Raw genomic sequence first — 21,780 nt, forward strand, 5'->3', positions numbered from 1 at the left:
ATTCAGAAAGCTGTTTTAATTGACTTTGTTTCATGCTGCACAGTTTTCTGTCTCTCTCCATCCCCTCAAAACTGTCTAATTTTATTCACGTATCATAAAGTAACAAAATGAGGACATGAAGAGGAAGAGGATACCGTTGTACATTTTCTCGTCTAAACTAATTAGTAGAGAATTTTTGTGCGGGAGATAAGTTTATGGATGACCATTCTGTTTAGTTAGGTGGCCTTAAGTATGCTGGTAGTTTGTAGAGTAAGCAGAAGTGATGTGTAATGCAGAAAGTGCTGCTCCTTGTCTGCAGCTGGCTGCTCCGAGTTGCTCCCTCTGGAAGGGCCAAATGAAGTCATGACTTTGTGTCCTAAATGCTCCGACTTGCGAGGCCTGGGGAACTGGAGTGCAGTACTGGGCTGGTGCCCACAGTTTCATTAACTTTTTTTTCCCCATTTAAATCCAGGTGGATTTAATTCAAAGATGGTTGAAGGGATTTATGGGTTTTCTTGCTTATTTGCTTTCATAAACTATGTAAGAATAATACAAAAGGCCACCTGGCACAAAGCTGCTTAAGACACAAGAAAAAGCAGCCTTTTACTATTAGAACAATTGATTGGTCAACAAGTGCCAATTTCATGTATTTGTTGTCTTGGAAACCCACTTTTGCCTCTGCTTTGGATTTCAGGAAAATGAGTTAACCTGTGGCAGTATTTTCAAGCTTGGGTACTTTTATTCCTTATAGTAACAGAACACCCTCTTCTGTCCTTTTGTCAAGCATGTACGTGAGTAGTGGAGAATTGTGTACACAACTGGATTTTATCAGTGTTTCTGAGGTTACCTTACATTGGATTAGCCAGAATTTAAAAAAAAAAATAAAATTCCATGATAGGCAGCTTTTGAATTGATATAATCAACTTGTTTCTTAACTTGTATTTTATAATACATGCTCTGAAAACCTTCTGGGAATGTATTTGTGATGTGTTATGTAGCATAAGCTGATAGTTCTGTGTTATTTGAAAGTCATTTGCCCTTTTTTTTAGTGTGTAGTACTTTAGAAATACATTAAAACACTGAAATTTTATTTAATTTTCATCTTCTAAACTTGATGTAAAATGTTACTGTCTCCATGTTGCATGTTTTTGACTTGTGAAGAATTCCTGTTCATGGCAGGATTCTTTAATTTCACAATCTTTTCTGATGTAAAGTGTGCAATAAAGTAGTATTAGCTGGTAATGGGTGATTATTGCGTGTAATGTGATCCAGATGACCACACCCATATTTTTATGTATTAAAAGGAAAGGAGTGGATATTTATTCTGTTTATTTAATTGGTTTGTCTTCCACTGCACCATAATTTGTTTGTGCTGATTATAGTAAATTTGTGCTTAACCTAACTTGGCAGGATTTGAATGGGTGGTTTGGATTACTGACAGCAATGAAAAGGAGCACTTGGAACAGAAGCATTCTGCAAAATGCCCTGATTCTGTTAGTGTGGATAAATATCTGTTACAACTTTAAAGGTGGTGGGAGTACCAATGGACTGGTTGTCTTTGGGATAACATTTGTTACAAAGCCTGGGGTTTTTTTCTCTAATAATGAAAAAATGCCAGTCTTGATTAACAAGTGGTCTGGTTCTTTCTAGGTAGTTACAGAGCTTCTCCAAGTGAGAATGCTGAGATACATGTTGGTTTCAACCCAAACTGGTTACTAAGAGCACCACAGACATGTTAAAGACAATCTAGTGACTGTAGTTGGCTGTGGTGTGCTACCTACAAAGCTGCCCAGCAGGGATTCTGTAACAGGCTCTTAAATATGGCTGAGGGACTGCCATCTCAGCAACTCCTGGCATTGTGCCTTCATAGCCCGAGAAAGCACTGGAGGGAAAAGACTGTGGAAAGAAAAGTGCTGATTGAAATGTTTTGTTAGTGGTGGTTTTGTTTGTTTGCTTTGCTCAAATCTGTCATATGAACTACTAATGGCAAAAGTTTATTTATTCCAATGCAGCTATGGAGGTTAAACAAACTTTAATGTTGATCATCAGCATTTACAGTGGTAACCTGGCACAAGCAGATACTGATGTTCAGAGATTAAAAGAGCACTTATCCAAAGCTGGTGACTCACTTAAATTGTATAGAAACCATCCTACTGAGCTATGTATTCAAAGAAAATAATTGTTTGCTATCTAAACTGCAGTTCATTTTGATTCCCCTCTGCCCCAACTTTGCTTAAAGAGTTAATTAGAGAAAAAAGAAATGAAAGGAAAAAGTTGAGTGGTCAAGAGGTTACTATTACTGAGTTAAAACCTTATGATGGAGTTCTGTAAGTCCTATATTTCCTCTGAACTCTTGAATGTTTTTTCAGCCCTTTTAGCTAACATAAACCACATGAATACCAAAGACACTCATTTCATACAGCAAATTTGATTGAATTTCTTAAAATTTTCATAAACTCCAGATTTATACAGGATCAAGCTATAAGTGCTATGGTAATTGCAGTATGTAGAGCAGATGAAATTTAGAGCATGGATAAATGTGTAACCTTGGTCTTTCTATGTGCAACTCAGATGCCTTTGGAAGTTAGATACAGCCATTGTGAAATGATGTTATTTGCATATTGAAATGTCAGTCATCAAATCTTTGCAGCATGGGATTTAATTTTGATAATGACTGAAATTCAAGGTGAAATTTCAAGGATGAAATTCCTTTTCTTCAGGATGTTCTGGAAGAATTCCTTCAGCCATTCATCTTTGTAAAGTAAACAGGCATAATGTGTAAAGTTAACCTGAAAGTCCTGCTGTTTGTTCTGCAGCCAGTTGTCCAATTGCTTGACACATAAGGGCCAAATGAAGCATTTCTTCCAAGCAGCTTTTTTGGGTTTTGGTGTATTATTTCAGGCTCTCTCACTCTTATTGATAAGCAAATCAAAGACAGGAACCATCCAAATTATTAATATAGCTAATATGTAATTTTTTTTCGTAATTTCAGTGATGGGAATCAATGAGTTGGTGTGTATATAATATATCAGAAGGGGTCTTTTGGTCTTTGCTTTAATTCTTTGCAATTCACAACTTCCTGTACAGAGGTAATTCAGTCCTTACTTTTTCCTTAACAATCAGTTATAAACAATTCGGCAAAAGGAGCTTAGAAAGGGAAATCTCTGTTCCTACTGCCTCTTAACTGCTGAGAGCTGGTCCCCTGCAGGCGAGCTGCTGCTGGCCAGCTGAGTGTGAATGGCAGGGGCTTCTGGCCCTTGCTCTGACCTCAGCAGCAGCTGCCTCTGGTTCCTGCTGGGGAAGGAGCTCTCCTGTTTTTACAAGGACAAGCACTCTTAGTCCCCGGTGAGAACTGACTTCAATCCCCCTTTCTCAGCAAGGCAGTAGCTGTTAATCAGTTCATGAGGCTTGTGAGATGTAAACAAAACATTTGATTCTGGTTTCCTTGTCAGGCAGTGACATCTTCATTTGAAGATATTTTGCAGACAGTGAGCAACCCCTACCTCCCAAACATGGATGTTGCTGACATTTGGTGTAATACTGTGCGTAGGTAGAACAGCACTCCTTCTGGGGTTAGAGACTTTTTCCTACATTTAGTACAGCAGAGGCTGCTTTTCCCTTTCCTTTATTCTTCTCCAAATGTTTTATCATCTTTCACTTTTTAAATTTTGTATTGCTGTGCTTTCTTCCTTGCATCTTAAACACTTTGCCGTGATAGGTGGGTTTGGGCACCTAAGGAGCATAAGATACAGGCAAAATAGCTGACTTGGTGGAGTCTTGACCCTAAAAGGAGTGAAGGTAATGCAGAAAGGTGAAGAAAGAAGAGTGGAAGTGAGGCAGTGTATGAATACATGTGCAAATAAGTGAAACAAGGGTGATTTCAGGATCTTTTTTTTCCTGCCCATAATTCTGTCATGACATTTTAAAACAAAACGATTTCCTAATCTTTGGGATTCTAGAAAAATAGCTCGAAAGTATGAATCTCAAAGGCTTCAGAATGAGAAGAAGGGTGAACAGACATTGTTAATTAGCTCAAATGTGTAGGAGCTGAGAACTTGGGAACTAATCTAATGTTTTGGGAAAGGTGCTGGCACATAATTTTTCTGAAGATTGCTGCTGGCAGTATTATAATGTGAAAAACTTGGAAGAGCATGGCTAGCAAATACATAATAGTGTGGATAGCACTCATTAATCTAAGTACATATAGAGGTTTCATAATCTAGTACAAAATATTTTAAAAATAGTATAAATAGTAGATTCGTGTGTTACCATTGTGTTAGGTATTTGTTTTCTAATTTGTTTTTTGCTGAATATTTAGAAGAAATGTTTTGAAGGTAAGCAATTGGGAAAAACCAAACAACAAATCTTTTTGAAGTAAAACATAGTTACATTCTGGAGGACCTCAACATTAATTTTGATTTCTTTTTACTAGTGTCTGTATGCCTTTATGGTTTTTAAAGGTGCCTTACTCTTTTCTTGCTTAAAATACTTTCATGCAAAAAAAAAAAAAAAGAAAGCAGGCCAAGTTCAAGGGTCAGTTTTCATAGCTGTCTGACCTTTTTAGACTACACCAAGATAGTGTATGTGAGATGCAGGAGGGTTTTGTGCCTGAAGTGATAAAACTATTTTGCACAGCTTGCCTTAATAAAGAGCAGGTTGGCTAGTAACATCAGGACGGACTCCTATTTAAAAAAATCCCTATAAAATGCTCTTGTGGAGTGCAGTTGTCTTTCCTGTCCTTTTGATTATTGCCTAATATATTTCAAATCACGCATTGTAGCATTCTCTTCTCCTACTCCCTTGACTGTAGCTAAAGCATCATCACATTTCATCATAAAAAACTTTATATAATATGGCCTCTGGGATTTTCTTTTCTGTCCTTACCTTTTGATTCAAAGTGTATGCTGTACATTCTCCACAGCAGTAGTTTATAGGTTTCATTTGTAATGTTTAGGAGGTTTTGTTTGTTTGTTTTCCCCCAACCCAGTGAATGCTAAGGCCATTTTTACAATATGTGCAAATGAGTAACTTTAGGAACGCTGCTCATTCTCTGAGGCTTCTCAGGAAGATGCAAGTGTTTGAAGTCTGGTCTTTGCAGATGGAGACTGATGCCTTCTGAGCTGCCAAGTGCAGAGTAGCCATGTGTTCTCAGCTGTAAGGAGGCTCCAGGCAAAAAATGTTGGCCTTTATTAAGCCATTTGTTAGTACCAAGCTTCTCAGAGGTTATTTTAAAAACAAAGCTTTCCTGAAAATCTAATTGTTGGGATGAACTAAATTAATGCAGTGCTCTGGTAGGAAATAGTAAATAGACATTCCAACTATGCCCAGATAACTTAATAGCAATTTTCTTCATTTAAAAGAGATTGCTGATTTTGGAAATGTGTTAACTGCAGAGTTGGTGTATGTGCCTGTTACCTCTTAAAAAGTAAACATTACATGCCCTTTTACCAACTAGTAATGGCATGTGGGGTGTTTCCAAACCTCATAGTTCCAGAATATGTTTTGATAAACATCTAGTCAGGGTAGAAAAAAAAAACCAACAAAAAAACCCCCAACCACCTACATATGAACTGTGTGGATAAATGTGACTGCTGATTGCTTTTATTCATAAAAATACACTCTGTGGCCTTCAGGATATGTTTGCTTCTGCTTCAAACAGGCATATTATAAAACAAGCTGTTCCATAAAAAGTAAGTATTAAAAAGAAAGGAAAATTAGGTTTTCTGCATTGCAGCCTCATCTATAAAACAATGTTTTCACTCAATCTCTAGCTCATATTTTAATTCTCCAAGTGTGAATGGAGAGAGAATGTAAAAATGGGAGGAGGTGAGGTCTGGAGGACACTAATAAAAGCACAGCCCTTCAGTTAGTGTTGCTGGGTGTTTTTGCAGTGTGTGTGATAAAGTGGTATATTTTGTGATAGGACTAATGGATTAAAACTCTGATGCAAAAGTAAGGAAATACTTACACAATTGGAACTAGATGGTTCGGGTTTTTTAAAATTTGGCCCAATTACTTCCATTACTTCTGAAATTAAATCAAAAAAATGTTTTAAGAGGAAATTGACATTTTCATATCCACTGTGTTATAAGAGAGATCAGAACAGCAATTTTCAAATGTAAAGAAAGAGCAAATGAGTCAATAATAACCCTAAGCTATCTGATCTTCCATCTGATTAAATAAATGTTTTAGCCTTTGTAAACAAATGCATCAGTTCAGTTGTGTTATAATAGACTTCTATTTCATTGAGAACTTAATTAAAGATAGGTTGTTGTGAGTCATCTGTGTTAATGGAGTCAGGAAGCAGGCAATTACCATAGATGCTATTCTGCTTTACACTACGTTTTCTCTTGAGATTGTTTGGTGAGCAAGCTTCCTTTAGTACCTTGTGATTCTTTTAATATTATAATATAAATTTGGGGAAAGATGAAAGGTTGGTAAATGTTGTCTCTTGGTGACACATATAATAAAGCATATCTTATAGTTTTTGCAAAGGAATTTATACTGGTTAGAGAGAAGAAGCGAGTTGCACTCTGAGGGCTCCACTCATGATCGTGTGCATTAAAAAACCTACAAGAATTATTACAATCTCTCTTTGTAAGTACAAAATAGTTCTGTTTGGTGCTAAAAGCACTGTTTGGCTTTTTTGTTTTCATCACAGAACCTGGAGAAGGCTTGTGAGGAAGCTGAACTGTACATATGCTGTGTACATGTGGAGTGCAGCACTGGAGCTCAACAAGCAGTGAAAAACCCCCACCCACACCAACCACTAGTTGTTGTGGATGTGCCTTTTTAAGAGATGTGAGCATTTAGTTCTCCTGGTGGTCAGGTCTCTGGTCCCTCTGTTTTTGTAGTGCATTGTAACTGTGAGATTCTCTGCAGAGCCAGAAAGCATATACTTTTCCTCTTACAAGTTCCTTTTGGCTATACCTTGGGACTGAAGTCTTGGTAAAGCAACAAGATCAAGAGAATGAAAAATAAAAAAATTAAGGTTTGCTGTAGTTTTCTCTAAATAAATAAAAAGTCCGGCATAAGAGCTTTGGCTGCTAGGATAGTTGATACTTTGTGATGCTTTAAAGTGGTTTGGTTTTTTTTTTCTTTCTGATGATTCTTTTCCCTGGCCTTTCAAAATATGAATTAGACTTTTACATTGCTGAAGGTAGGGACACAGAAATATCTCAACATAATGAAAAATCTGATTAAATACCTACTTTAAAATTTAATGAACCTGTTAAATGTTTCCATTTACTTTTCAATGAGAGTGATTTTTGAAAGGTCACCTATTATCTAAGTCAGTTGCATTTGATTTTAAAGGGTTCTGATGGAGCAGAAAATGTAAAAGCAGTGAAACTTTTTTGATAATTTGATGATGTTTTCTTTGTGAATCCCAGCAGATTCGGTATCCCAGTTAAAAGAAATACTTTAAGGATCAAATTCAACAGGTTCTTTAAAATGGCTCTGTTACAGGCCAGCCTTTGAATTCTGTGTTCAGGTCAGAGCTCGAAGTCTGACCTTTAGGCTTGACACACATAGTAAAGAAGTATATTCCTTGTAACTAAGAGGCAGACTTCCAGCAACAGATACTTTTTAGCCCAGTATCACTCAAACAGCCAGACTGAGTTATTTCACAACTATAAGGGAGTTGAACGTAAGGAAAACAATTTATACTGAGCCTGACAAATGGAGAGCCAAGGTCAGTGTCATTCTACAATCTACATTGCATTGAGGAATTCATTAGGGACATTCTGTGGTGGTAATTGTTTTATAGCTACTCTGGAGTGGAAGTCTGCTTTATTCCCAAAGCTGAAACCATAGGAATGTTACTTTTTGCTTTTCAATGGACAGATTTATATCAATGAGGAGGTATTCAGGTCCCAATACAGGATGTGGTCTGACTTCTCTCTCAACAGCCTCACTTGCTGGGTCCCCTACTTTGACTTATGCCCAAATGCACAAGCTGTAGACATGCTATTTGCTGTATTGAATTCAAGTAGTCCTCAAAAAACAGAATCATCCTTTTTGCCCACTCAAAGTTGCCTCCCTCCACTATTATAAAAGATAGAGGAAAAAATGAGACACATTTGCCTCTTGCAAATGCTTCTTTGCTTTTTGATGTGGTGTGTATTTCAAACTGTGATTCCACTGTGTCTTTGCCAGGGCATACTTGGAGATGATGCTGAGACTGGCTGGCCCATCTCCTGATACATCCACTCTCTCCTTTGGTGTGGTGATGCAACAAGTAGGAAACAGATGTTGCTGAAAGCAAACAGGTTGCTGCTTTGGAGGGAGGGGAAGGGAGAAAGGGCAGTGCAGTGAAAGGGGACAGCTGGAAGGTGGTTGGTCCCAGGCTGGAGAAACAGAGGGCAGATCTTCAGCTTTCAGCACTGGCCCACACAGATTTAATAAAAGCAGCTGAAGTTGGAGAAGAGCATTGTTCAAGTACCAAGGTGACCAATGGACCTCAGCAAAGTTACTGTCTTTCCAAATTGTATTTATTGCAAGATTTGGCAGAGTTAGTTGGAAGAAGGTGATATTATTTTTGGCTGTTGAGAGTATTTTTTCATTAAGTATGTGTCAGCTGAGCTGGATTCCTTACATCTTTTTGAATTCTGCTTTTCCTAGTACTTGCACAGGAACCACTGTACTGTTGGATTAATGTAACTAATACACTCTGTAAATGTAAAAAACCAGTCCATAACACGAAAGTAGAAAAACTCACACAACAAAGAAGCAAATATCACCCTCTACCTGCCAACAGGTGTCAAAAAGAATTTAGCAGACAATATTATGGGTGTTAGAAAATAATTAGAATGTCCTGAATTATCATAAGGTACTACCATTAAAAAAAACCTGTTGGTTTCAGAAAAACCTGTTCAGCTTAGTATGAAACAGTAAAACTGTATCTGTTTTGTAGTTACTGAGCCTTTTTTGCTGTACTTGATATATGAATGAATACATTTCCCCTGAATTTCCTTGGAAAGTAGAATCATGTTACAATTTGAATTAGTTAACTGTGGCTTATGGAAAATAGAAAAGATACTTGTGCTAAAACAATAGAAGTATGCAATTCTACTGTATGTAACAGGAGAATGCACATACTGTGTGTTAGATGTATGTGTTGGTGGCTGCACGTTCAGACGTACTATGATAGGACTTGAAAGTTGAATAGCGTTAAATTCTTAGAGGTGATACATGGGATTTGGGTTTTTAAAGTGTGCTTTAGTGACTTTTCAAGTTTAACTTGAGAAATATGGAAGGATTATTTGGGGACTAAAGGATTATATGAACTTGAATGCTGACCAAGGTAATACAAAAATAAAAGGGGCTTTGCCTTCTGAAAAGTTAATATTTATTTGTGCCAAAGTGCAAGACCTCTGGATGTCACAGAAACTTTAAAGTTCTGCTTGATATGGGCTGTATTAACAGTAATATTGGATGTGTGAAGCCAAATAAAATATTTCTGTTGTTTCAATTTGTTGAGAACTAATTTTTCTGTGACTGTATGGCAATCTGTTAGTTGGGTTCTCATGAAGCGAGGAAATCATTTTATGAGGGTCTTTCAGTGTATTGTATAAAAATGTCAAGTTCTTCAAGGTTTTGCCTTGCAGGGCTAAATTTCAACCTACTTTTTTTCTTACTGTTCTTGAAGACAGCAATTAACATTGTTTTCTATCACAGAGCTTGTGAGCTGTAGTATTTTTAGATGCAGAAGTTTTAATTTATTGCCTGTTTACTGTAATGAAGGACTGACTAGTTAGCCATGCTAACTAACATTCTCTGTAGGCCACATCACAGCTTGCTGTGTTTCTCTAATTCTGGCTACCAAGCTCAAAATACAGAGGTAGAGCAGGCAAAAGACCTATTGATTAAACTTTGATTTTATCCATCTTTCAAGGTAGTATTTGCTACGTATTGCCTGCACAGTAAAGGAAGATTGTAAAGAACCTTGTTGGCTGGTGACTATGAACAGTTAATTGCTAGAGTTTTTGAAGACTGCAGACTAAAAAATAATTAAAAAATTATTTTTCTTATTAACTTAATGCTCATGAGGCTGACTAACTGAGTACTAAATAGTGGATCTGTTTTTGCTGATGAAACTTGTTACTATATTACTGTTTGATTTTTAGGGATACTAAAATCTATTTGCTAATTTCGTGCAAATTGATGGTGTCTTCAGGAGTTGTACTTAATACTAAAGAGTTGTTTCAGTACTTTTTTCTTACTGTGAAGATGAGCTGCCAATATCTATGTAAAACTCTGCTTTCTGAACAAGCAAAAGGAGTCTTTAATAGGTCTGTCAGCACTCAGCCCCATTGAGACAAAACACAGCCTTACAAATACGTAAGTGCTGACTCAACAAATTCATGATGTCTGAAGCTACTCCGTGTTGGACTTTACTAAGCACATTTGAAAGAAATTAACAGTTTTTCCAGTTCTAGTTGTTACAGATATGATTGAAAGCCAGTCTTTGCTATGTAGAAATAGTCACTTTGAGAAGTACCTTCTTGCACTAGCAGTCATTTAAATAAATAGGGCGGATTAGTATGAAAACTAAAAATTTACAGTAGAAAGGGTACAAGTTTTAAAACAAAAATGCTTAAGGATAGCGTCTATAGATACAGTAAATGAGGATTTATTTTGGCAACCTTACTGTGAATGTGTTTGGATTCTCTCTGGGCATGAATGACAGGATTGGAGGAGAATTAGGCCAGAGTTTACATGAGTTTGATTGCTTTACATTAAGTTTATATGAGTTTGTTCCTAAGGATACATTAGCAGCAACAATTAGAAAGTTATTTTTGGAGAAGGTTCTACCAAATATTTAATATGTTAAATATGAATTTAGCTTGAAGTGGATTAAGATGCCCAAGTGTTCCAGTAATTTCTAATCTCAGCTGTAAATTGCATTTGCAGTGCTTTGCAGTTACCCATATAAAATTGTCAGGGTTGAGAACTGCTGATCACTACTTAGGCATTTTCTCTGTCATCCCCAGGAAAGATGTCTAGAGACCGGGCTCTCAGGAAGCAGCAGCAGCTGAATAATTTGGTAGCAGCAGTGACAAAGCTCGCGAAACCTGGAGATTTGATTGTGGATTTTTGCAGTGGAGGGGTAATGTATATTTTTGTTTGTGGTTCAATTTCTTTCAGCTTTCATCTTCACAGTCCTAGGTGGTTGTTGCCACAAAGCAAAGCAGAAATGCAAATGCTGAAATTTCAGCTGCTTCCAAAGGTTCTTTGATATGGGGGTGCCCATCAACATTCTGAGTGAAAAACAGGGAACACTGAAAAGTGACTGAGATTTTGCTTTTTGTTTTCACAGGGCCATGTTGGAATTGTTCTTGCCTATATGATGCCATCATGTCAGGTAAATTCTTAATAAAAAGATGTCTGGTAATCATCTTAAAAAGATGTGTATGTAGGGAAGACACACAGAAGTCGCAGTTGTCTCAGCAGAGGATTTAGGTTTAAAACATGCACATTTTTTAGCATAATCCCCAAATGTGTGTGGTGCTTTCCAGAAAAGACAAAAGTTGTATGAAAATATAAAATATTTTCAAGCTGATTAATAGTGGCAGGTATTAAATGCCTTTGATTGTTCCTGGGTGTCCAGCTAACCATTTGTACATCTCAGACTCTGCCACTAGTGATTCAGAGGTTTTCTCAACAAACTACAAAGTTTTCTGCTTGGTAATGTTGTACTTTGACTTCTCAGTATTATTTTGCCTTACTTTGTCTTATGTGTGAAATCTAGGTGGTACTTATAGAAAATAAGGAGTTGTCTCTGATCCGTGCTAAAGACAGAAGTGATGAACTAGGTTTAAACAACATTTGGTTCATTCAAGCAAATTTGGACTATTTTAATGGGACTTTTAACATTGGGGTAAGTGATTATAACTTTTCCACTTGAAAACTTCAGTGTCTGATTAGTTATTCTTAAAGCAACTGATGCATGTAAGAGGATAAAATCCTGTATGTCTTTACAGACTCTGAAAGTAAATGAAATTAATGTCCTGTCTAGAATTTTTCAGCCCTAGTGAAGAATAGGGCATAAATAGTATTTTGTAGCTCTGTAAATATTCCTGACATCTAGATTTTTGTGCTGTTAATAGAATATGAACCTCTGTGGCAAGGTACAAGCTTTCCATGCAAGATTGACTCTTCTTTAAATCATCTATCTAAAAGCCTGTTTTGACTGTAGCTGAGAGTGGGTCATGCTGAAGGTTTTTGATACATGAGCAGTACTGTTTAACTGGTTGGTTGGTTGGTTTAAGAAAGGAAAAGAAATTGAGTGCAGGAGAAAGAGGAGAGAATAAATGTTTTTAGCCCAGTCCTTCCAAGTGTAAATTTCCAGTTCTCAGGCTTTATTTTCTGTGTTACATTGTCATATAAATCTCAGTGGGTGAACTAGAGAGCTATTTCAAAATATCAGGATCTCATGAATAATACTCTGAATTGTGTGTGTGAAATGTTTAATAGCTGTTTTGTGAAATGAGTCTCCAATTTTGAGGTCATTAGAGTTCCTGTCTTAATTTCTGGGGCCTGTTTTAAGGATTAATACAATGTTAACCCTGTGGAGTTTTTATTTAATAAAAAAGTATTCTCTTTTCAAGTTCTGTTACAAGGGAGATCTCAAAGTATATGCCAGAAGAATTTACTTGGAAATTCTTCTTTTCCAGACATTTATTTCCAAATATCTGAATTAGTCTTCACATTTTATTTTGTTTCGGACAGTGAATTCAATATATTGGGTACCCTGTGGAAGCTTTGTTTGTAATTTTATTTGGGATTTTTTTCTTAACTAAATGGGTTCTCAGAAAGCCAAAGAAGAAATCAATTGGTGTAACAGGTCATACAGGCTCAGCAAAGTTACTGGTTTATCTGCTGCTGTTTTAAGGCTTCTTTTTCTGCAAGCAAAGCAGAGAGCTGTTTTCTACTTGGATAGATGAGGAAGTAACTATAATGACATTCCATGATAATCTGATAGCTGTGATATTAAGAATCTGTTTCTGATGTTAAACTAATTTTATTTTTTTTAATTTTAATTTTTGCTGTAAAATTCATATGAGCAGAAAAATTTGTTGTGAAATTACTTTCTTGTTAATTTTTTTAATGTTGTGCCTGAGACTAGAATATTTGTTTCCATCTGCATGCAATTACAGTTCAGTTGATGATTAATGGTCTCCTCGACTGAGCTTACAGCAAGCATAATGGAAACAAAAAAGACTTTGTTTTAATCTATATCTGAGAGCAAAGTTTTTATCTTCCAGTTGCTCTACCTTGACAAACAGCTTTGAACCCTGAAATCTGAGCTGTGCCATCTTAAACCCCTTCTCTAAATGTACGGTGAACAAAAAGCAAAGCAAACAATGTAGTTTTATAAACCCACATGGCTGCATAAAATCAAAAATGTGCCTCAAAAATGTCCTTGTTTGAGTATGCACCAGGCCTGCTCTTTGAGGCACTTTTTGAGGTACTGGGAGGAGGCAGAGAAGGTAATACCCCATTACAGTGGTGCATTTGGCATCCCAGGTATAGAGAGGAGAGAGCTGCCTGTGTTCCCTTGCAATATATTGAGTACTTCAACAACTTGCTTTTCTGTAGGAGAGCAGGAAGAGTTTGGGTGCAACCTGTGTGTTGCCCAAACACATCAGTGTTCATGGGTAGTTGTGATCAAATGTTATTTTAGTTGAAGAGCCCCTCACTAAGAAAAAATATACAAGAATAAGGAGAGGAAAAAGAAAATTAAAGGAAGGCAAGTTGTATTAGATGCCTTCCCCAGCTCCAGTGTTTGTTTCCTATAGGTTTTACTAAATACTTGAAAATCAAATTGCCTAAATGTGTGCATAATTTTTTCCTTTAAATGTGACCCTCAGGTAAATCTGTTTCTTCTCCTACTGCTTAGTTGAAATCCAGTTTTGACATAGTTTTTTGTATTTCTACATCCTTTTTGCTTGACAAAAACTTTTGACAAATCACTGCATAGTTTTTCTGTTACTATGTATTCCAGCACTATTTTTCTGGAGATTTGTTTTAAATTTATTTGATGTCACAATTAAGTGCACCTACCTTTTGAGTGTTTTTGGTGAGTGACCTTTCTTCAGTGTTGATTCTTTGTTAAATGAATAAACCCTAAATTTTCCTTAACATAGATATGAAGGAGAGGAATGAAAAACTGTAGAATTAAGGACCAGACCTTTGGTATAACAGTGTTAGTTGCAAAATCTTCCTCATGCATTAATTAGCTCAGTAAACCAAAGAAATGCTGGATTGTATTTAGAATGTTCCAGTGATGAATTTTCATGTTTCCTTGGTTGTTTTTCCTGCTGTAGGTGGCCCTGCACGCCTGCGGGGTGGCCACAGACATGGTGATTGAGCACTGCCTCAGGGCACGGGCAGCCTTTGTCATCTCCCCCTGCTGCTACGGCTTCATTCAAAATACAGTCAAGTTCAAATATCCACGAAGGTAAACTAAAGCTTGCAAGATAAGCCCTAAAATATCAATTTAAGTGAGGGAATAAAATCCTAAAAGAGTATAGAATTAATCGTTTGAGGGTCATTGTGAGTGACTAGGCTAAGCTGATTCACACTGACAATGAAACTGTTTCCTCCTGTTTGTCATCCTATCCTCACAGGCAGATTGGTAATTCCTGGATTATTTTTTTTTGCATTTATCTTTACATGGTTCAGAAGGCTTTATACAATCAATAGACAGACCCTCTACCTTAAAATCACAAAGTTAATAGCAAATTTGTGAAAATTACTCTATGAAGGGGAATTGACATTTTACTGTTGGAGGAAGATGTAAGCAGTCAGTGTAAAGAAATGGGTCTGCTTTATACCGCAGTTAACCAAAGAGTTGTAGAACTCCTTTGATTTATTCCCAAGCAGATAAGCTCTCCTGTATTTCAGTTCATATTTTTAATACTTTTTCAGTGGATTGTGTACATATTTTGTCTTCAGATCTGCCTTGTGGGAGATACTCATATATCTTATGCTTAAGAATTTTAATGCCTTTGATATAAATAAAATGTAAAAGATATGTGTAAAGTGGTAGAAGATAAGAGGTTAAACCTCCTTCTGGGTCAGAACTAGGTGGAGGAAAAGGGTTGTGTTTTGGTTGGCTTTTTGGTTTTGTTCATAAAACTGAGCTTTGCATTTTGGATGTCCAAGATGACTTAGATTTAATTCTATTAGGAATTGCATCAATAACTTAAGTATATATTTGCTAAAATAAGAAACTGAAACATGCAGTCTTAAAAGGAATCAACAAATCTAAAAAGATATTATGCATTCATATGAAATATTTTTCATACTTTTCTATAATATCAAATTATTTAAAATTTGTCAGTTTGATAACCTTGGCATTTAATTATTTTTTCTTACTCAATTTGATATTTCCATCTGTTCATGTGTGTCCTTTTCGTTTTCTCTTGTGACACAATAAAACAAGTCTTATGAAGAGACAATAAAATTCCAAGCCTTCTAAGTTTAACAGGCATGTAATTTTTCTCAATAGATTTGCTTTAAAATTGGCTGTTTAATGTTTAACTTTTGGCCAGCTACATTTTTAGAACACAAAGACTGGAAATGATCTCTTAGAAAACTTTTGTTGCTGTAGATGCTGCAACAATGTGTTTGCTAAAATTTTGAATCTCATAAGTCTGCAAAAAAGCTGTCAACCTGAACTTGAGCTACATTTTAGGGTTTGCTTTTTCTTTTTTTTCTTATGTTATATGATTATAAAACATGATAGCCTGGCCATATCACCATAGTGGCTGTGTTCTATACTCAGCTTCATTGAGACTCTTTAGCTTTGTGATACAAACAAAATATATGTGTGTATTATTAAATATATATAAAGTGTTTGTGTGATGGTGAGAAAACCAGTATGTCTTAACATTTCTAATGATTGAAAGAGAGAATTTCTATTAATACTAGGAAAAAACCCACCACTAAATACACTTTTCTAGTGAACTGGGACTGTAATGGGTTTTGATACTTCTTAATGCCTTTCTGTAAGATGCGGATATTGCTGTTTTCTTTAAAATGTGTTCAAATATGTAATGATTCCTTCTATTTTCCACCTTTGCTGTTTTTAGATGTTAATTGAATTATCTATTTTTTTTTTTCAGTCATCAGTTCAAAGAAATTTTGTCCTACAAGGTATGTAAATGGACAGAGGGAAGGTGTTTATGTGCAGTTTCCTGCATTTCGCTGGGTCTTCTTATCAAATGAAATATAAGTGGTTATCTTCTAATTGTGAGAGGGGCATGTTTTATGTGAAATGTTCATTATTGGTGCAGGTGTCATTGTGTTTTCTCTCCACTATCCATTTTAAGGGCATTTTTCTTCAATAAAATTAAATTGTTTCTCTGCAAAAAAAAGCCAGCATTTTTTGTCACAATGTCATAAGTGAGACATTCCTCGGGTACCTCAACATGAATCAGTTCAAAATTACAGGATACCAATTTGTTTAGCTGTTAAATACAACTGTTGTAATAAACATTAGATTCCTCCTTCTAATTTATGTCTAAAACATTGGACATACTAAGTAGGAAGAGCTTAAACAGATCAGCAAGATTTTGATACAGTATTTATATTTTATACAGTTTTTAAAATGTTGTTCAAAATTATTTTTAAAATATTCAAGTGTGTTTTGACCCTGAGCAGCTGAGGTCTGTGGAGATAATGAGAGTAATGTGGGAGAAATTATCATTGAAACATACAGATCTGACAGAGTGAAGGGTAACAGGAGTGTGGGAAAGGACAAGAGCAGAGAGGTGGACAGCAGAAAACTGGTACTGATGTGTGAAGTTTTGTCCTGTGAGTTTAAATTAGTTAGTGGTGAGCAACCCAAAATTTGAAGGTCAGAGGCACTTAATGTGGCATGAAAAGAACATGTTTCCTTTTGAGAGAAGCAGGGTTATATAGAAACTTTACTAAATTTACAGCTCAAATCCTGGACAGGACTCTTGGCTTTTACAACATAGAGGTGATTTTTGGAGGTGCAGAAAAATTCTTTGTAACAAAAGTATGGAAATGAAGGAGAGTATTTCTAATATCCAAATGCTTTTGGGGACAGTGGGCAGTGCAGAGATAATGTATGTGGCAGGAAAATAGAGATTATCCTTTTTAATGCCTAAATTAGAGGGAGTTTTAAAAATTCAGAAAATCTCCAGCCATCTTATTAAGGGAAGTTCAGTTATCAGGTAAAAAATGCCCAATGATTGAGATGCCAAAAGCCACATGATTGATTTGGAGCTGCTATCATTTTTTCTCACTATTAATGTTCCTTTCAATGTCTCTAAGACATAACCTCAAAGAACTCAGGTTTCAGTTCAGGAAAAAATTATTTACTAGCATTATTAAACCTGCTGACAGTACAGAGAGATGGTGTCAATTATAAAGTCAAGGATACCTAGTTTAGGATAGTGTATAATCTCATTGCAGCTCAGTGAATTTTTTCTTACTCTGTTAATCCATGGAGATTCAAATCACAGGGTTTTTCAATACTATAGAAGCTCCAGAATTTTATCATTTGAGTTGCAGAAGGGCACAGGAGTCAAAGACAGGGCTAAAAAATACTCCTCTCTTAGAAACATAAGAGTCTATACAATTGGTCTAGGCTGGTTGGTGCCTCAGATAATCCTAGTTATAAATAACTTTTGTTATGCAGCTAGCTGTATGTGTTTTTATATTTCATATTAATAAATTCTTACAGGTTATTGGCCAGCAGCCAAAGTTGCCATGTGTTAGCCAGACATTGTCTGTGTCACCCACTCCAGTTCCCATTTTAAATTAATTTCTCTTATCTTTCATTTTAGTGAGATCTAAAAAGACATCCAGAAGTCTGGCATTTCCAAAACTTTTTTGATGAGAACATTATGCTGTAATTCAGTAGTTTATAGTTGCAAGGAATAAGGTTATGATAGATGTAGATTTCTACTATGATACATTTTGAGACTCTGTCAAGACACAAGGAGAATTGGAAAGTAGAACTGTATAAATTTGCAAATACAGCTTTGGAAATTTAATAGGAATTGAGCATGTGGGTGTTCTAGTAAACAAGTTAACTGTTTATGCACCCTTTGGGAAGTTTATAATCATTATTTTAGAAATGCTTTTCTTATTTCAGCCAACAGGGAATATGACAGTTTAATCACTGTGTCAAGGGGAAACAATGTAGTCATAACAGGCTTTAGTTTATATTTTTGGATCACTCTGTAAGAGCTAAGGACTGGAGTCAGTCCAGATTTTCAGGTTAACTTTGGCTCTGGTCTGGTCCAAAAAGCTGGGAATTTATTGTTGCAAAGACCCAAGTTCTATTGGGTGCCTGAAGGCTAATGAAGAGTTGTGTGCTAACCTGAATCTTCTCCCTCTCCACTGAATCCCTCTTTTTCTTCTCAAGCTGCCTGTCACTGCTGCTTCTCTCCTAGCAGTGGCCACATTGTCCATGGCACCTTTTCCCTCTTCAGTAGTCACGTCTGGGTTTAATACTTTCAACTCTTTTGTACTACAAGAATAGCCACATTTGAGCTGACCTGACTGGGTGTAACATGTTTAAGGCCTAAATGTGTTATGACAAGTTCTTTACTTCTGTATTTTTTGTGAAGCTGTGTGCTGGAAACCTTGATATAGATGAGCTGTACTAGAGGACAAATATCCTTGCATCAAGATATTATAAATATATTTAAATGAGTAATATTTGTGTATCAAGCAGTGATAATATTTTATTTTATAATACATGGGAAATTTTTTGCAGTCAGGTGTCTATTTATGAATTGGATGGCATGTACTGGGGTAATTACCATCTTGATTTAATATGAGTTTTTTTGTGGAGTGAAGACTTGGATGTTTATGGCCCTCTAAAAAAAGAATACTGGAAGAACCTGAAGTATCCTTTGGTGAAGTTGCTCTCTCCACCTGTTACAAGAATCAAATCTTTAAAATCATAATTTTATATCAGGCAAGAATAATAAAAAAAAATCTTTTTGATGCAAGGCACATGTCCTTGTTTCAGAACTATAGCTCTGGAAGCTTTGCTTAGGAGAGCACTTTGTGTTGTTCCCCCTTTCTATTTTCTCCCCATGACACTGTGGGAGACTTGGAATGTTATGTGATTCTAAGATGGTTCTGATTTACTCTGCCCTGTACTGAGTATTGCAGCTGTCCCACAAAGCACAGCTGTCATCAGAGCAGTAATTCTACTGCCACACCTGCAAGGCTCCTGCTCTCACCACCTGGCTAACCTGCTTTTCTTGGCTTGGCTGGTCTTTGAGGAGCCATTGTGCTGGCAAGGGTGGTGGGCATTGAAGGCAAGTGAGGATGCAGCTCTGTTGCTGCTCTAAACAGCACCCTCCCCTCCACCATCCCCCTGGGCAGGGAGAAGTTCTTCTGTAGAAGTCTCTGCAGAAAAATTTAATGGAAAAGGGGTAGTTTGAAAGTAAATTGTGCTCCTTTTGATGGAGGAAACTTTCCTATTCACAACCAGGTAGTTTTTGCCTTCCAAATGGATCTAAATGGATTTGGTAGGGCAGAGGAAGTTTCACCCACGAGCCTATCCTGGGATTCAAAATCACTGCTTGGGAGAAATGTTCAAATCAACTGCTAAAAGAATTTTGTCTTGGCTGCTTATTGATGGAGGGAAGCTGCCCTATTATGACTGTGCTAAAAGATGGCTGTGTTGCTCATCAGTTATTGAAGAAGAAATTAGTCTGCAGAATGTCTTTGAAGAACACTGTCTTGTATACATTGCATCCCATTCAACTGCTGCAAAGAATTAGGAAGTCCAGCAAGAAACAAATACACATGAGGAGAAATGAGGCAGTGATTACAAGCACTTGACTTACACATATATTTGCAGTGTAAAGCTGGGATTTCCACACAGGTGGATTTTTTTAGAAATACTGTCTTCAATGTGGTAGCAGTTCTGATATTTTTAAGCATTTAACCAGATTTTTTTTGATTAATTTTTTTTTGGTCTTTTTTATAGGAGCACATGATTCTTTGCAGATTTGCAGATCAGACAGCTGTTCAGCTTCCACCTGAACGCAGGCTAATCGGTACGAATTTCTGCAGCTCTTGTGTAAACCATCCCTGTAACAGTTTTACCTTGATCCATGAATGGGCCATTAAGTAGATGTCTTCAGATAACAGTTGAAAAATTTAAGTTTTGTCACATTTCACTTCTTTCTGTTCTCTTCTTGCTGTAGAAATGTTTTTATTCTTCCAAAATCAGCAATATTAAAGACAGAGTTTGCATTTTACTGTCTGGTATTACTGTTCTGATGGAAGCTGTAAACTAGCTTCCATGTCAGAAAAGACAGAAGGGGCTAGGAGTTCTAAGGACATAACTCTGCTTTTCTGGCTTAGAAGAAACATTTATGAAGTATATTAAAGCAGTACTAGCTAATAAACATGATGTTTTTTAAAAGCTTAATTTGAAGAATTGAAAGTGTTTCTTATACTTGCTGCACAAAAAGAAAATAATAGAGATCCTGTATAAAGGCTGACAATAAATTTGTCAGTTTCTTTTGTCATCATCACAATATTTGAAAAAAAGTATTTAAAAGGTCAGTATTCACTCACTAGTGTTGGACCCAATGCTGTGGACTGAAAATTGAAATAGGACCCCAAATTTTTTTTTGTTCTCATTGTCTGAAACTGCAGGGATTTATTTCCAAAAATGTAACTTTTAAGTGTTTTGCCCTGAGAGTGTGTACACCTGTAATAATAATATTGGAGAGAGTGGCCATTTTGTTCAACCAGGAACAGAAGGTGATTTTCTGTGAAACCACAAATATGGGAGGATAGGGCTACAAAAGGTAATTTGCAGAGTTCTGTCCTGGTTGGTTATATAAACTGATAATTTCTCCCTGCAACATACAAATCATACAGGACTGAGGTGGAAAGATCTTTTCAGGTCCTCCCTTATCATATCTTTAAATTGTCTTCAACCCAATTACTACCCATCTCAAATCTCAAGCCACCAACAGAACTGAGTCCAAATGTTGGACTGAGTCCAATGTTGGTGAATTCAAAGTAGTGAAATACTGTTTTTTACTAAGGAATCCAGTTGAGAAGGAGAAGATCGTTCTGGCTGTGGGCTCACTGTGGACAGACAGAGTAGAGTGGACTGAACCTTGCATTAAATTGTGATGTGCATCAGCTGCTCTGAAATACAAGGATGCTGCAGGGTGTGTTGATGCCTCCTGCCCAAAACTTCTACAGGCACCTGACCGGGGTGCATAACAGGGCTGGTAATGATACAGGCACAAAAGCTCTTTATATGTTCAGGGAAGAGAGGTAAGCTGTTCCAGAGGGTAGTTTGGAATACCAGACTCCAATTCCGAAGGTAAACAGGATGTGCTCCTGTCTCTTCATCTCACACCCCAAATGCATTTAACTATACAATCCTGTCAAGGAACAAAGGAAGAGGTAGGATCATTGTGTTTGAGCATTGTGCCCTGTTGACTTGGGACTGTAACTGTTAGTGACAAAACATTTCAAAGTAGCATTAGATTTTTTTTGCAACAGAGTTTCAAGCTGCCAAAAATACAATCTGACAAGTCAGTCTGGTGTTTCAGAGCATAATAATCAATTATAATGAGTAAATAAGTAAAGACAAATGGTCCCATCATCTTGTCATGGCTGTGTCATCATAAAAATCTTCTAAGCAGAAAAAAACCTTCTATCCTTCCTGGTTTTTTTTCAGCAGGCAAATCTGAAATAAGCTTATTTTGCATTATCAATTTAGTATGTTTGTTTATAAATAGTTAAAATATGTCTCAAATCAGTTGT

General features: G+C 36.5%; 1 protein-coding gene across 2 annotated transcripts in view; it reads left to right on the forward strand.

Moving 5' to 3' along the window:
* GSTCD (glutathione S-transferase C-terminal domain containing) overlaps window positions 1–21,780 on the forward strand; it is a 49,094-nt gene that overhangs the window by 23,138 nt on the left and 4,176 nt on the right. For both annotated transcript variants that reach the window (XM_015625418.2, XM_015625416.3), the window contains exons 6-11: window positions 10,974–11,089; window positions 11,300–11,344; window positions 11,732–11,860; window positions 14,310–14,443; window positions 16,113–16,143; window positions 19,973–20,042. In XM_015625418.2, coding sequence (XP_015480904.1) covers window positions 10,974–11,089; window positions 11,300–11,344; window positions 11,732–11,860; window positions 14,310–14,443; window positions 16,113–16,143; window positions 19,973–20,042 — 525 coding nt within the window. The remainder of the gene's footprint in view (window positions 1–10,973; window positions 11,090–11,299; window positions 11,345–11,731; window positions 11,861–14,309; window positions 14,444–16,112; window positions 16,144–19,972; window positions 20,043–21,780) is intronic.

The sequence above is a fragment of the Parus major genome, chromosome 4, assembly GCF_001522545.3.
Source record: "Parus major isolate Abel chromosome 4, Parus_major1.1, whole genome shotgun sequence".
Taxonomy (NCBI): Eukaryota; Metazoa; Chordata; class Aves; order Passeriformes; family Paridae; genus Parus; species Parus major.